Raw genomic sequence first — 13,954 nt, forward strand, 5'->3', positions numbered from 1 at the left:
AATTAAAAAAATTTAATGCCCCCATACAATGTGGAAACCTGTGCACATCGCTGCTAGTATATAAATAGGCCAGCGCCATGCCTATTGCAGCATACATCTAAGTAGTTGCATATCTCACACTACTCATAACAATGTCGATTTCGTTCTCGCAAGAGCTGCTCATCCCCACCGTACTCGTGCTTCTTGTTTCCCTGTGCTTGTACTTCAGGTCTAGTAATAGATCAAAGAATCCATCGGTGCTCCCAATCGACTGGCCAATAGTGCACATGTTGCCGGCATTCATTGCCAACCTCCATAACTTGTGTGACTATTGTGCTGCGAGCCTCGCCGAATCAGGCCACAACTTCAGGATACATCTTCCCCAAGCGCACATGTTCCTCACTTGCGACCCTGTGAACATCCGGCACATCTTCACGACGAACCACACAAACTTCCCAAAGGGTGTGGAGTTCGCAGCCATCTTCGACATCATGGCTGGAAGCTTCTTCACCATTGATGGTGAGCCGTATCATCGGCAGCGCGTGAAATTTCATAGCGTGCTCGGCAACCCACGGTTGGTTGCCAGTATGGTAGCTTGCTGCCGCGACAAGATGGAGAATGGCCTCCTCCCATTGTTCACCCAAATGGCGAGCACCGGCACTCCATTCGACATGCAAGAAGTGGTTTCGAGGTTTATGTTTGACCTGGCTGCCACATCACTCTTTGGTGTGGACACTAGCCTCTTATCCTTGGACATGCCTCCCATGGACGTTGCGATTGCGATGGACACGGTAATGGAGGTAGCCATTGTCCGGCACATCCTGCCGGCCTCTTGCTGGAAGGCTATGAGGTGGCTAAACATCGGCCCAGAGAGAAAGCTCGATGCGGCGCACACGGTGCTACGAGGGTTCGTCACAGATATGATCAAGAAGAAGATTAACAGAGGCTGTATTGGTAATGAAGAGGAGCAAGAAAGTGCAGATATTCTATCTTCCTACATCAACGATCCAGACTATGCCGATGTTGAATTGCTCCATGCGGTGCTCCTCGCCTTTATGCTCGCTGGGAAGGACACAATTGGCGTGACCTTGATATGGACCTTCTACAAGCTCGCCCAGAATCCTAAGATTGTGTCAATCATCCGCAGTGAACTCTCACCCATTGCATTACACAAAATAGACACGGGTACGGGCGCCATGGTAATCTTTGACCCAGAGGAGACAAAATCCATTGTCTATTTGAGAGCTGTCTTGTATGAGACTCTCAGATTGTACCCACCGGCCCCTTTCGAGCGCAAGACAATGGTTGCTGATAATATCATGCCGAGTGGTCATGAGGTGCACGCCGGCGAAACCATCCTTATTTCACTCCACTCCATGGGGAGGATGGAGGACATATGGGGCAAGGATTGTCACGACTACAACCCGCATAGGTGGCTCTTGGAGGGTAGCAACAAGTTGAGGTATGAACCATCTCACAAATTTTTGTCCTTCAACTCGGGTCCAAGGATTTGCCCTGGGAAGGAAATCGCTGTTATCCAAATGAGAACCATCGTTGCCACGGTGGTATGGAACTTTGACTTGGAGGTGGTGAAAGGACAGAGTATCGAGCCGAAGTTGTCTTGTACACTACAGATGAAAAATGGGCTCATAGTGAAGCTGAAGAAGCGTGAAATACGTGAAATATAACACAAGACTCTTTATCTTTAAGCGCATTGATTTTATACAACAAGGTGTGTGTGTGTGTGTGTGTGTGTGTGTGTGTGTGTGTGTGTGTGTGTGTGTGTGTGTGTGTGTGACAGAAAGAGAGATAGAGTAATTATATACTCGAAGATGTATGAGCTATTCAGCTCCCTCTAATATATATACAGATGAATATATTGTACCTCGTTATCAATTTTAATATACCTCATTATTAGTTACAACATAACCCAAAGTGCGTTATGTCAAAAAATTCATTTGGGTTCATATATATCTATAGATAGAGCTTCTGATCTATTTGAGAGAACATACTTTATTTATATTACTCCCTCCGTTTCTATTTAGTCTGCATATAAGGTTTGGTCAAAGTCAAGCTTTGTAAAGTTTGAGTAACTTTATATTAAAAAATATAAACATTGACAATATGAAATCAATATTATCAAATGCACCAGAAAATGTATTTTCATGCTATATAGTTTTAATATTGTAGATGTTCATTTTTTTATATAAATTTGGTCAAACTCTGTGTAGTTTGACTTTGACCAAATCTTATATGCATGCGGAGTAAAAAGAAACGGAAGGAGTACTGCTCAGATGTGAAGTGCAATATGGAAGGCTGAATTTTTGTGTAGGCATGTTTGGTCGTTTCTTTTGGTCATCAAAAATACCGTGCTGGTATAGTTACATGCTATATTGCCCTTATGTATACCCTGTATAGACGCGGGTAATTATCAAAACTTTGTAAATCAGTTGCCAGAATTAAGGTAGTCAGTATATTATGCATGTGTTGTCAGTGGTTACACTCAACATGTGCAGTTTTCTAGATTTGAGAATAATTTGTAACATGTGAGTAGTTGTGTCAATGGATATTTTTTTGAAAAGGTGGACATCCCTGTCCTGTGCATCAAAATGATGCATACGGCCCTTTTATTTAAACGAAACAAAGTGACACAAGGTCTGAAATCCAGTATAACTCACAGTAGGATCAAGACTCGAAAATGAAAATCTGAAAATAACTTAAAGCCACGACCAGCGAAACATAGGACTAGATGGCTAAATACCTATCCCATTAGTGGACGGCCATCCAAACCGCTTGTATATATATCCCGTGCTACCGTCTCCCGCTGATTGCACCCAGTAACCAACAGCTCCCTGCAGTCTGTATGAGTGAGTAACGACCACGTACGGATCCAAGCAGTAACTCTGAAGATAACCTGCAAAAAATTAATAAAGTTCTTTCTATTAAAAATCATATCATTTATGCAGTTCCATATATCCCAGAGTAATGCGCATATTCCTATCCAGATACGTCCCGTGATAATAGGCTCTACCCTAGTTAGCCATGTCCCAAACAACATGTCAATGCTAATTGAAGGGTTAATGTTAAATGCTATATGAATCATGCACCAGAGGAGCTTGGCTAGGGAGCAGTCAATGAAGAGATGTTGAATTATTTGATCTTGGTCACAAAAACAACATCGAGGACTACCAACCCATCTTCACCTCAGAAAATTATCCGTCGTAAGAATCACCTCCTTATGGACAAACCACATGAAAATCTTGATTCTCAGCGGAACTTTAATTTTCCATATATGCATTGTTCTCGGGATTGGGCCAAAATTAAGTAAATCCAGGTACATAGATTTCAATATAAATATACCGTTCTTAGTTAAATTCCATTGAAACGTGTCTGGCTGGTCCAAAAGTTGAACATCCATCAGCCTTCATACCAAATGTAACCAGGAAGTCCAACGTTCCCTCATAAGGGATCTCCTGAATGGAATATTCAGTGGAGACGAGTTTAATACTATAGAAATGTAAGCCTCCTTACATTGTATAATATTATATAACATAGGATACTGAAGTGCTAGGGGCAGATCTCGTAGCCAGGTATCCTCCCAAAATCTGGTAGTTCTACCGTCTCCAACAATAATTTTTACTCTACGAAAGAAGGTGTCTTTCTTTCTCATTAGCCCCTTCCAGAAGTCATTAGGTCTTACGGTTACCTGGGCTAGGGATTTAGTCTGGAGGTATTTGTTACGAAGGATCTGTGCCCACATACCCTCAAACTTGGTAAGCAACCTATAAAGCCATTTGCTAAGTAGGCATTTATTTTTAATTTCCAAATTCTCAATCCCTAGACCTCCTTAGTCTTTGGGACTGCAAATGATATCCCACCTGGTTAATCTATACTCTGTCTTAACCTCATCACTTCGCCAGAAGAAACGAAATCGATAGAAATCTAACCTTTTAAGTACCCCTACAGGCACTTCAAAGAAAGATAGAAGGAACATAGACATACTTGTTAACAACGAATTTATTAACACGAGCCTACCTCCATAAGACATAAGGTTGCCCTTCCAGCAGCTTAGTTTTTTCTGAATCGATCCTCAAGACATTTTCATTCTTTATTGTAAAGTATTCGATGGTGAATTGGAATCCCTAGGTAATGAAATGGCAAAGAGCCCACTTCAGAAATGAACAATTGTCTATGGGCATCTTGTTCCTCTTTAGCTCACCCAAAGCAGAACAGTTCACTCTTGTGAAAATCAATTTTTAGACCTGACAATTGTTCGAAGAGGCAAAGGACCAGTTTCATATTTCTAGCCTTTGCAAGGTCATGTTTCATGAACATGATAGTGTTTTCCGTGTATTGTAAAATGGATATGCCCCCATCAACTAGATGAGCGATGAGACTACCTACCTGGCCATTATCCTTAGCCCTACCTATCAGGACTGCCAACATGTCTACCACAATGTTGAACAAGACCGGGGATATTAAATCCCCTTGTCTTAAGCCTTTATAGGTCTGGAAATAATTACCAGTGTCATCATTCACTTTGATCCCCATGCTATCTTTTTGGATAAAAGAGTCAACATGTCTCCGCCAGGATTCTGCAAACCCCTTCATACGCATAGCCTGTTGGAGAAAGGGCCATTTGACCTTATCATAACCTTTTTCAAAATCCACCTTTATAGTTGTGAGCCTGAGCGCATAATGGCTAATTCTACACTCCGGCAGGACTTAAACACACCACCTGGCCGAACAAACTAATCATTATTCAACTCCTGGTAAACTCCCTTGCAAAATAAAGTGATGGTATTAAATTCATTACCGGCTGCATGCATCAAACCTCCGCGTCGCGTCGTACTATCTATTCACCAAACCTCTCCTGATAAATTCCCTTGCAAACCATAGTAACAAAATTAAATTCGTTACTGCACTACACATCCCCATCCATTCCCGTACTAGCTATTCTCCTTAATACCTTCTAGTAAAATACAGTGGAAACACGGTAACAGAGTTAACATCATTACGGACAACCTGCACTAGTATTCCGTCACGCACTAACATAATTAAAATGGTTACCACTGCATGCACCAATCCTTCGCCGCGCATGCATGAATCCCCGCAGCCCCTAATTCTACAATTACCGGATGCATGCATGAATCCCCGCAGCCCCTAATTCTACTAGTAAATTTCCTAGTACATCCTTACCAGATGCATGCTAGTACTAGTACTGCCTACTCTTTGCAAAATCATCAATGATTAGGAAGAAGATGAAATTGGCATGTCGTATCGTAAAAGGGTGTACAGACTGATAAAACTTTATTAGGTCCTTTTACAAGAATAAATTGATCTTTCTATGTATTGCTCAAATTTTACTATAAAATTATTCTGTTACTACATATTGCTTAATTTGTGTGTTTACACTAGGGGAGGTTTGTATGGCGTGCGTTGGTTGTGCTGGACTGCTGGCTAGAATCGTAACGTGCGCGTGAAGTTGGTTCGAACGGCTGCCTGATTAGTGCGTGAAGTTGGAGCGTAGAATAAGAGTAATGCGCTCAGGGTCATGCAGATGAACTCATCAGGCTAACTGCAAGGCCACCCTCGGCAGATGCAAGAGCAATGTCACCCTCGGCCAGGGCACTCGAAGAGCGATCTCGTCAACAACCACAAGTACTCATCTGCATTTTTCTGATGGTCTGTTTAATTTGATCCTCCTACTAACAAGCAATTGTTTGGTTTTTAGAGTCTTATGCCTTTTTTTTATAATAACTAGCACAGCGGCCCGCACCACTGCAGCGGCAATATCTTTAATTATTTTAAAGTTTAGATTATGCCTTATGAAATGATGACCCTGAAAAAAATGCTATTACAGTTTTTTTTTCTTTTCTATCATAATATAGCATTCTAATTTCAGTAGAAATAGAACATGTCATCAATCATCAATCAGTAATTTTGAAGTGAACTACATATGGACTTGCACGTAACTTTGATTTTTTTACATCTTATGTCGATTTCTCTTTTATATATGTGTTTTGATTATTAAATTAATTCTAGGCTACCTCTGAATTGGCCGTAGCTTCGTCATGTGGTGTGACAAAATTTATGTCAATAACATTGGATAACAAATACACTGCGGCCGGCCAATTTCATTTCCACTGCACACTTCCTATGTGTATAGTGGTGCATCTTGTTGTTTTCTTTTCTCTTCTCTTCAATTTGATAACGTAAATTACGTATGGTCTAAATTCATGATTTGGCTAGATGATAAATATTCATGTGGGGAGTCCCCCCCCTTGCCCCATACGTGCTTAGGACGCGATAGGGGCGTGACATTGCCACCTCCCCGCAACGTTGATGCGGCCGCTGTTCCGCTACACGCATGAGGGGCCCAAGACTGTGAGGGGGGCGTGAGCGGACTCTAGGGATGAGTGAGGCACCTATTGTTTGTCACTCTCCAACTATCCATTTAGTTAGGCATCTCTCTTTTTCCATCCATCCATTTAGTTAGGTATCTCTCTCTCTCTCAAAAACACACACTTCACTATTGTACAACTACATATATTGTACCTCTATCAGAGTCAATATACAGAGAAGCAGTTGTGCCAGCTAGCATAACAAGCAGATGGACAACTACACATGAGAACTGTTTATATACAGGTTCAAACTATTTCAGTTTTATTGCCGATCGGCATGAAAGCCGGAACCAACGCACAAGAAAACAAAGGATGATGGAGACATGTAATGGAGTGTTGGAATATAATGTACGTCCCTCTCCCACGTTTGTACTTTTGATTGAGTTGACTGGTGCATGAATTATATATGGTATCCGATGCAAAAAATCTTGAGTTCAAGACACTGCAATGCAAGATTAAAATATGATTATGCATCCTTCATCGATCCTATGTATAAAGACTAAAATAGCCTAGACGTGTGTAGGAGGGCCACAATCCATCAGTTTAGTTTTGCGGCCCACGTCATAGACTTCAGAGGAGCATAGACGTGCGGGAGAGTGTTGCAGTATGGTGTCCAACCCTCTCCCATAGTTTGGTCTTTTGGATGAGTTGGATGAACATTAATTCAATATGAAGTGCAACATGAATCATTGAATCTAAACCAGTTATCAACACTCTGGTAAGAGCATCAGCTGCGGGCCTGAACAAGTAAAGAAGGTGGCTGTAAGATAATATATGTACTGAACATGAATCATTACCTAATATCCATCCTAGATTATCTTTATTCATATCTGTCAGACTAATATATCACGGGATTGTGATATACTCCTAATTCCCTAAACCGAGGACCATGAAATATATTTGTGATCTCCCTTTTATGGTTAAGATTAGACAGGATTGCACATACTTGTCTATACAATTAAGACGTAATGGAAAGGCCCAGGCGTGGTCTATTCCTTCCCATACTTAGCACTATACATCACCCATCCATCCTATTCATTTATTTGCGTTTTCGGTAGCCTTTGCTATCCTAACACTGCGTCCACCATGCCACACAAACTGTCCCCTCGTTCCAGTGCTTGTATTTTCCTTGGTTACTCTCCTCACCACAATGGATACCATTGCATGAATCTCACCACACACTACATAATAATTCTCGCCACGTTGTTTTCGATGAAAACTTGTTTCCCTTTGCCTCCTCGCGGCCAACTCCTACTGCCTCATATGATTTTCTTGACGACCTTCCTCCCATATTAGTCTAGCAATATCTACTCTCTCCATTCCTAAGTATAAGCCCTATTAAAGATTTCAATATGGACAACATACGGAGCAAAATGAGTGAATCTATATATATCCGTATGTAGTTCGTATTGAAATCTCTAAACAGGCTTATATTTAGAGACAGAGGGAGTAGCTCTCAATACCTTGTACTGCAATTATGGATGGATGTGTAAACATAATTGTCCCCTGGTGGCCCTGGTCTATAGATCATGGACAACGCTAACGCCAACACGTGTGGTGGGAGCGAAACCCGCCCACATGCCCTATAACAAACATACTGTGTCATGTCACCGCATGCATGCATGTGGGAATCTTTTTGGATTTTCAGTTTTTAAAATATTCTATCCTTTAAATGAAAAATCCGATTGAAGATCCATTTTCACCATTAAATCACTCGCGACGAGATCTTCGGAATTACATCTCATATCAATATATTTCGATGAATTTTTTGGCTAAAAGTTGCCATGTCTATTGCACATGAATTGTCATGGTGTTTACACTGAAGTTGCCATGATATGTTTCAACTATTTTCTTCTACATTTAAAAATAAATTTTGACATTTATAAAATGGGGAATTAAGAAATTAGACTTGCCATGAACCATAAACTAAAATTGCCATGATACATGCATTTAAAATTGCCATGGTTCATACAAAAAATAATTTTCATGGTCAAAGTACTGGAGTTTCCATCATCAAAATAATGAAATTGCCATGCTCTACAAACTAAAATTGCCACATGGCAACTTTAGTGTAAGCACTATGGCAACTACAGTGTAAACATCATGGTAACTTTTGGGCAAAAAAAATTCGTCGAAACATATCAACATGGGGTCTAGTTTTGAAGATCTCATCGAGACGGATTTAATGGTGAAAACCGATTTTTAATTCAATTTTTTAATTAGGCCGAAAACCAAAAAGATTCCTACTGATGTCGTATGTTCACATGTGGTAAAATGAGTGATAAAGAAGGCGTGTGGGTGATGTGCAAGATGCCATACATGTGGGCCTTAGTTTTTCTCTAGATCATTATACGACAAAAATTGTAGGGGAGGTGCAACATATATGACGGAAAGACAGCAGAGCGTTGATTTTTATTGATGAAGAAGAAGGTAAGGTACATGGTAAACCGGAGGCCCAAGGAAAACAAAACTGGCGTGGCTGGCATTAGTCCGCCCTATACACAGAAGTGATCTAGCGAACTCAAGGTGGCTCAAAGAAAGCTGACATTGGTGCGAGCCCAGCGTGTTGTCAGGTCCTTGCCTCATCGATGATGCGGCCATGAACCTGCTCAGCGGAGGAGGAGACGTGATTGAAAACTCTCGCGTTCCGCTCCTTCCAGATGCCCCATGACACAAGCAGGCAAGAGGCATTCCAAATAGCCCGTCTCGGCTGCGGTAGCCCGGCAGTTTGTCGTCTGAATCGCAGCCGCAGTGAGCAGTCTGTGGGCATAGGCAGCGCAGTGAACGACATGCCTAGCGAGGATGCGGTCCTCTCCCACACGTCCGCGGCGAAGGGGCAGGCCGCAATCATGAGGTGGGCTGTTTCCGGCGCGGCCTGACATAGAGAGCAGATCGGGTCGTGTTCGATCCTTCGCTTGGCCAAGTTATCCACCGTCATAATCCTCCCTTGCAACAGTAGCCAGGCGAAGCATTTAGCCCCGGGAGATGCTTTTGCCTTCCAGATTATGAACTTATCTTTGGTTTGAATGCTGCCCTTAAATTGCATCTTGTATGCAGAAGGCGCCGTGTATTCGCCGGACGCTCTCCACTTCCAGGCAATCCGGTCTTCGACGTTGTCATTGATGGTGATGCTCGTAGCAGCCTCCCAGAGATCACAGAGCTCGTGTAGAATCGTTGGCGTTGGGTTGGGCTTGAGGAGCATCAGCCAATGGTTGTCAAGCATCGCCGCTCTGAAGGATAACCGTTTCCCGTTGCAGTGCTTGTACAGGTTGGGCCAGCGATCGGCCGGTCTGTTTCCTGTAGCCCAATGCGAGCGCCAGAACGACGCCGTTCGCCCCTCGCCGATGCAGATTGTTGACGAGGCACGGAATACAGCCTCCGCGTCGGGGTCACTCGGCAGGATCAGATTACCCCAAGGCCGGTCTCTATCAGTCCATGTGAGCCAACACCAGCGGGCCCGTAAGGCGCTTCCCTGTCTCAGGTCATGGATGCCCAGCCCTCCGAGCTCTCGAGGCCGACAGACATTGCTCCATCTTACTAAGCATTTACCAGCTGGGGAAACCTCGTCCGCCGCCCAAAGGAAGCCCCTACACAGCCTATCCACCATCTTGATGAACCACTTTGGCGGCGCAATCGGCATTATCCGATAAATTGCCATTGCAGAGAGGGTGGTTCTAACCAGTTCAATTCTTCTCGGCAGTGCAATCAGCTTGGCTTTCCACCCTCTCAATCTCTTGGACAGACTGTCAAGGGCCGGCTACAGGTCCTCCCGTCGCAGGCGCCCATCAGTCAGAGGCAAGCCAAGGTAGGTCACCGGGAACTTCCTAATGTCACAGTCAGATTCCTCAACCACACACTCTGCCTCTCCATCAACCATCACTGCATCTGATGGGCGTGGCGGTGCTCTTGGACCAATTTACTCGAAGGCCGGAGACCCGTTGGAAACAGGAGAGCAACTCGATAGCAGCATGGAGCTCGGTTTTGGATGGGTTGAGGAAGGGCACGGCATCATCAGCGTATATATATATATGGATAGGCGGTAGGTCCAGCAGAAATTCCCATGAAACACTATCCAAAGCTTTTGCAATGTCCACTTTCAACAGGATGGCTGGCGTTTTTCGAGCTTTCAGAGTCTTGATCATGGCCTGAACATACATGAAGTTGTCGGGTATTGACCGGTTCTTGATGAATGCGCTCTGGCAGGGGGAGATGAGGTTGTGCATCAGCGGCTGGAGGCGCCTGGCAAGGATTTTAGCAATCAGCTTTGCAAAGCTATGAATTAGGCAGATTGGTCTAAATTCTGTCAGTTTTGTCGCTCCTTCCAACTTGGGGAGGAGGATCATGATGACGGTGTTAATAGCATGCAGATTTGAACCAGTGTCATTAATTGCTTCTAGAACTTCCTCTTCGGAGAAATCTTCTTCGAGCTGGCTCATGGCATGTGTACTAAAAGTGTAGTAGCTGATTGGAACGCTTGGCCGGGGAGCCAACCAGTCCATGGAAAAACTCCCAGGCCAGTCTCAACTTATCCTCTTGCCCGACGTATAGCTGCCCCTCGTGCTGAATTGTCTGGATGTAATTCTTGCGTCGTCTTGCCGAGGCCTTCAGATGAAAAAAATTTGGTGCATGCGTCTCCTTCCTTGATACCGCGAACCCTAGACTTCTGGCGCCAAATCTTTCTCAGTAGCGCACTGATCCCCAATAGCCGCACCTTGAGGTTGTTTCTGAACCGGTGCTCCTCTGGTGTGAGGGCCCGGTTGTCTCTGGCTTTCTCAAGTCTGTATATTAGCTAATTGATCACATCCATTGTTTGGCCAAGGGAGGAAGTAACATTGCCAAACCATCTTCTACATATAGTTTTCCCTTTGGCGAGATAATGTGTAACTGTACTGATATAAAGTAGTCTGGAAGGAGAAAATACTGGCCCTCACCAAAAAAGAAGAAAAGAAGCCAAGCTACCAGTAAAAGATCCATACAATCTCTAGGATATATGCCTTGCTTGACCTCAGAAAAACAAAGAAAAAAATGCTCAGTATCGTCACAGATTCTAGAGGAGGCGTCCGCACTATTTCTTGGCAAACTCTTCGTTAGATGGACAATCCGCATGTCTGCGCAGCTGTTAGGGTGAAGGAAGGGCAGCAGCTAGTAGACAGAGAACTGAGCCAACAGAGTAGCTTAACTGAAGGAGAGCAGAACAGCGTAATAACTAAAGAAGGAGAGGAGAGCTAACTGAAGAGTTCAGCGCTAGAAGCAGAGTTCAACTCAAAAATACCATTTTTTTAAAAAGGACGGTCACCCCGGCCTGTGCATCATACTACATGCAGCCATATTATTAAGCAAAAGTACCAAAATTTATGTGCTTTAGTAGATGCTGACATGGAGCTAAAAAGAAATGAAACGCACATAAAAGTTGCCACAACCGGCGAAAATAGGACGAGATGACTAAACAGTTAGCCTATTATTGGATTGCCATCCAAACCCGATTACAAATACCCCGTGCTACCATCTCCCACTAGGTACACACAATAGCCAAAAGCTCTTTCGCTTCCATAAGAGTGAGTAATGACCACATATGAATCCACGCAATGGCGTTGTAAATAACCTGCAAAAAAGTTATACGAGTTTGTCTATTAAAAATCATACTATCATTTCTGCAGTTTCATATAGCCGAAAGTAATGTGCATACTCCTATCCGAATATGCCCCACAGTGTTTGGCTCGACTCCATTTAGTCACGTCCCAAATAGCGTGTTTATACTATACTTGGGGCTGACATGAAAGGCTATATGAATTGAACGCCATAAAAGTTTGGCAAGAGCATAATCCAGAAAGAGGTGCTTGATAGTTTATCCTGATCACAAAAGCAACATCGTTTACTATCCTCCCATCTTTGCTTTGCCAAGTTATGCTAGTTAGAATAACATCCATGTAAACAAACCACATGAAGATTCCGATTCTTAAAGGTACTTTAATTATTAAAGTATGTAATGATTTCGGAATTGGACAAGAATCAATTAAGTCTAGATGCATAGATTTCACTAAGAAAACTCCATTCACGGATCGTCTACAGTTAATCATATCTGGCTCATCAGAGAGGTGAATGTCCCATCGGTCTCCTACTAAGGACCTCCTGAACTAGATATTTAGAGGAACAAACTGTAATATTGTAGCAACATAAGGGTCCTTACGTTATACAAAATTATAAAGATACGGATATTGTGTGGCTAGAGACGTCTCCCCTAATCATGTATCCTCGCAGCATCTAGTCGAGTTACCGTACCCAATGATGAATTTAGTCCTATTGAAAATGTCTGCTTTCGCCCTCATTAACCCCTTTCAAAAATGTAAATCATTGGTTCTTACGGTAACCTAGGCCAAGGACTTAGATTGCAGATACTTATTATGCCCACTCTGCACCCACGTATCTTTGGTCTCAACCAAAAGCCTGTACAACTATTTAATGAGCATACATCTATTCTTTACCTTTAAATTCTCAATCCCTAGCCCACCCTGATGCTTCAGTTTACGGATAATATCCCACTTGGTGAGCCTGTATTTTGTCTTTATTTCATTGCATTGCTAGAAAAATCGTGATCTATAGAAGTCTAACTTTTTCCGTACCCCTACAAATACTTCAAAGAAAGACAATAGGAATATCAGCATATTTGTGAGTACTCATTTTATCAGTACCAACAGACAACCATAAGACATAAGCTTACCCTTCCAGCAGCTTAGTCTTTTTTCAAATCGATCTTCAATAAACTTCCACTCCGTGTTGGATAGCTTGCAAAGTTGAATTGGTATGCCCATATGGGTAAACGGTACTGAACCCAGTTCACAACCGAACAATTGTCTAAAAGCATCTTGTTCATCTTCGGCTCTCCTAAATAGAACAATTCACTTTTGTTAAATTATCCTACGTAAGTGGTTTGCCCACTCGGCTTAGAAGCTTTTTTCTCTAGTGTGCAGTGTAGAGCCTATATATGACGGCTGAGCTTTGTAATTTGTAGTCTGGCTAGGCCAGTGTAGACATTTTTTTCCCATGTGCTATTGCTGCTCATGTCAAGTAGAGGAAAAAAAATTAGAAACAAGAACCAACAACTGAAACTCAAGTCATGACAATGTCTAATTGTCTATTTTCACACCTCAGTTTTGCAAATCCAAAGGAAGAGGAAGGAGCACACAAGAATAATAGGCATGGGAGGTGTCGGGAAAGTTCCAAAACAAATGTTGGACCCTAGTTGTATAGAGAAACACTAGTTTAGGCCGTCCTCCATGTCCCCATGCCCAATGCTCCAAGATGCTCATTTCTTCCTCTCCCCGACTTGAGTTCACATTCCTATTACTTGAGACTATATGTGCACATTTGTTAACATAACTCCGCAAGCTAATTGGAAAAGAAAGGAAGATCTAAGAACAATAGGCATGGGAGGCATAGGGGAAACACAAGAACACCGTGGCTCCCAAATTTATAGACTACGAAATTTCATGCTTTCCTCCATACTCCCATGCCCACCGCTCTGAGATACTCATGACTTTCTTTTCCCTACTCGCTTTCAAGGACTCATGACC

At 42.8% G+C, this 13,954-nt stretch overlaps 1 protein-coding gene across 1 annotated transcript; it reads left to right on the top strand.

The window, feature by feature from the left end:
• The first annotated feature begins 110 nt into the window (after positions 1 to 110).
• On the top strand, positions 111 to 1,780 carry LOC119289336 (noroxomaritidine synthase 2-like). Its single transcript, XM_037568686.1, has one exon. It carries the CDS (start codon positions 132 to 134, stop codon positions 1,665 to 1,667), a length of 1,536 nt encoding a protein of 511 aa, XP_037424583.1. The 5' UTR covers positions 111 to 131; the 3' UTR covers positions 1,668 to 1,780.
• Positions 1,781 to 13,954: the final 12,174 nt, after the last annotated feature.

Source organism: Triticum dicoccoides, chromosome 4A (assembly GCF_002162155.2).
Source record: "Triticum dicoccoides isolate Atlit2015 ecotype Zavitan chromosome 4A, WEW_v2.0, whole genome shotgun sequence".
Lineage (NCBI taxonomy): Eukaryota > Viridiplantae > Streptophyta > Magnoliopsida > Poales > Poaceae > Triticum > Triticum dicoccoides.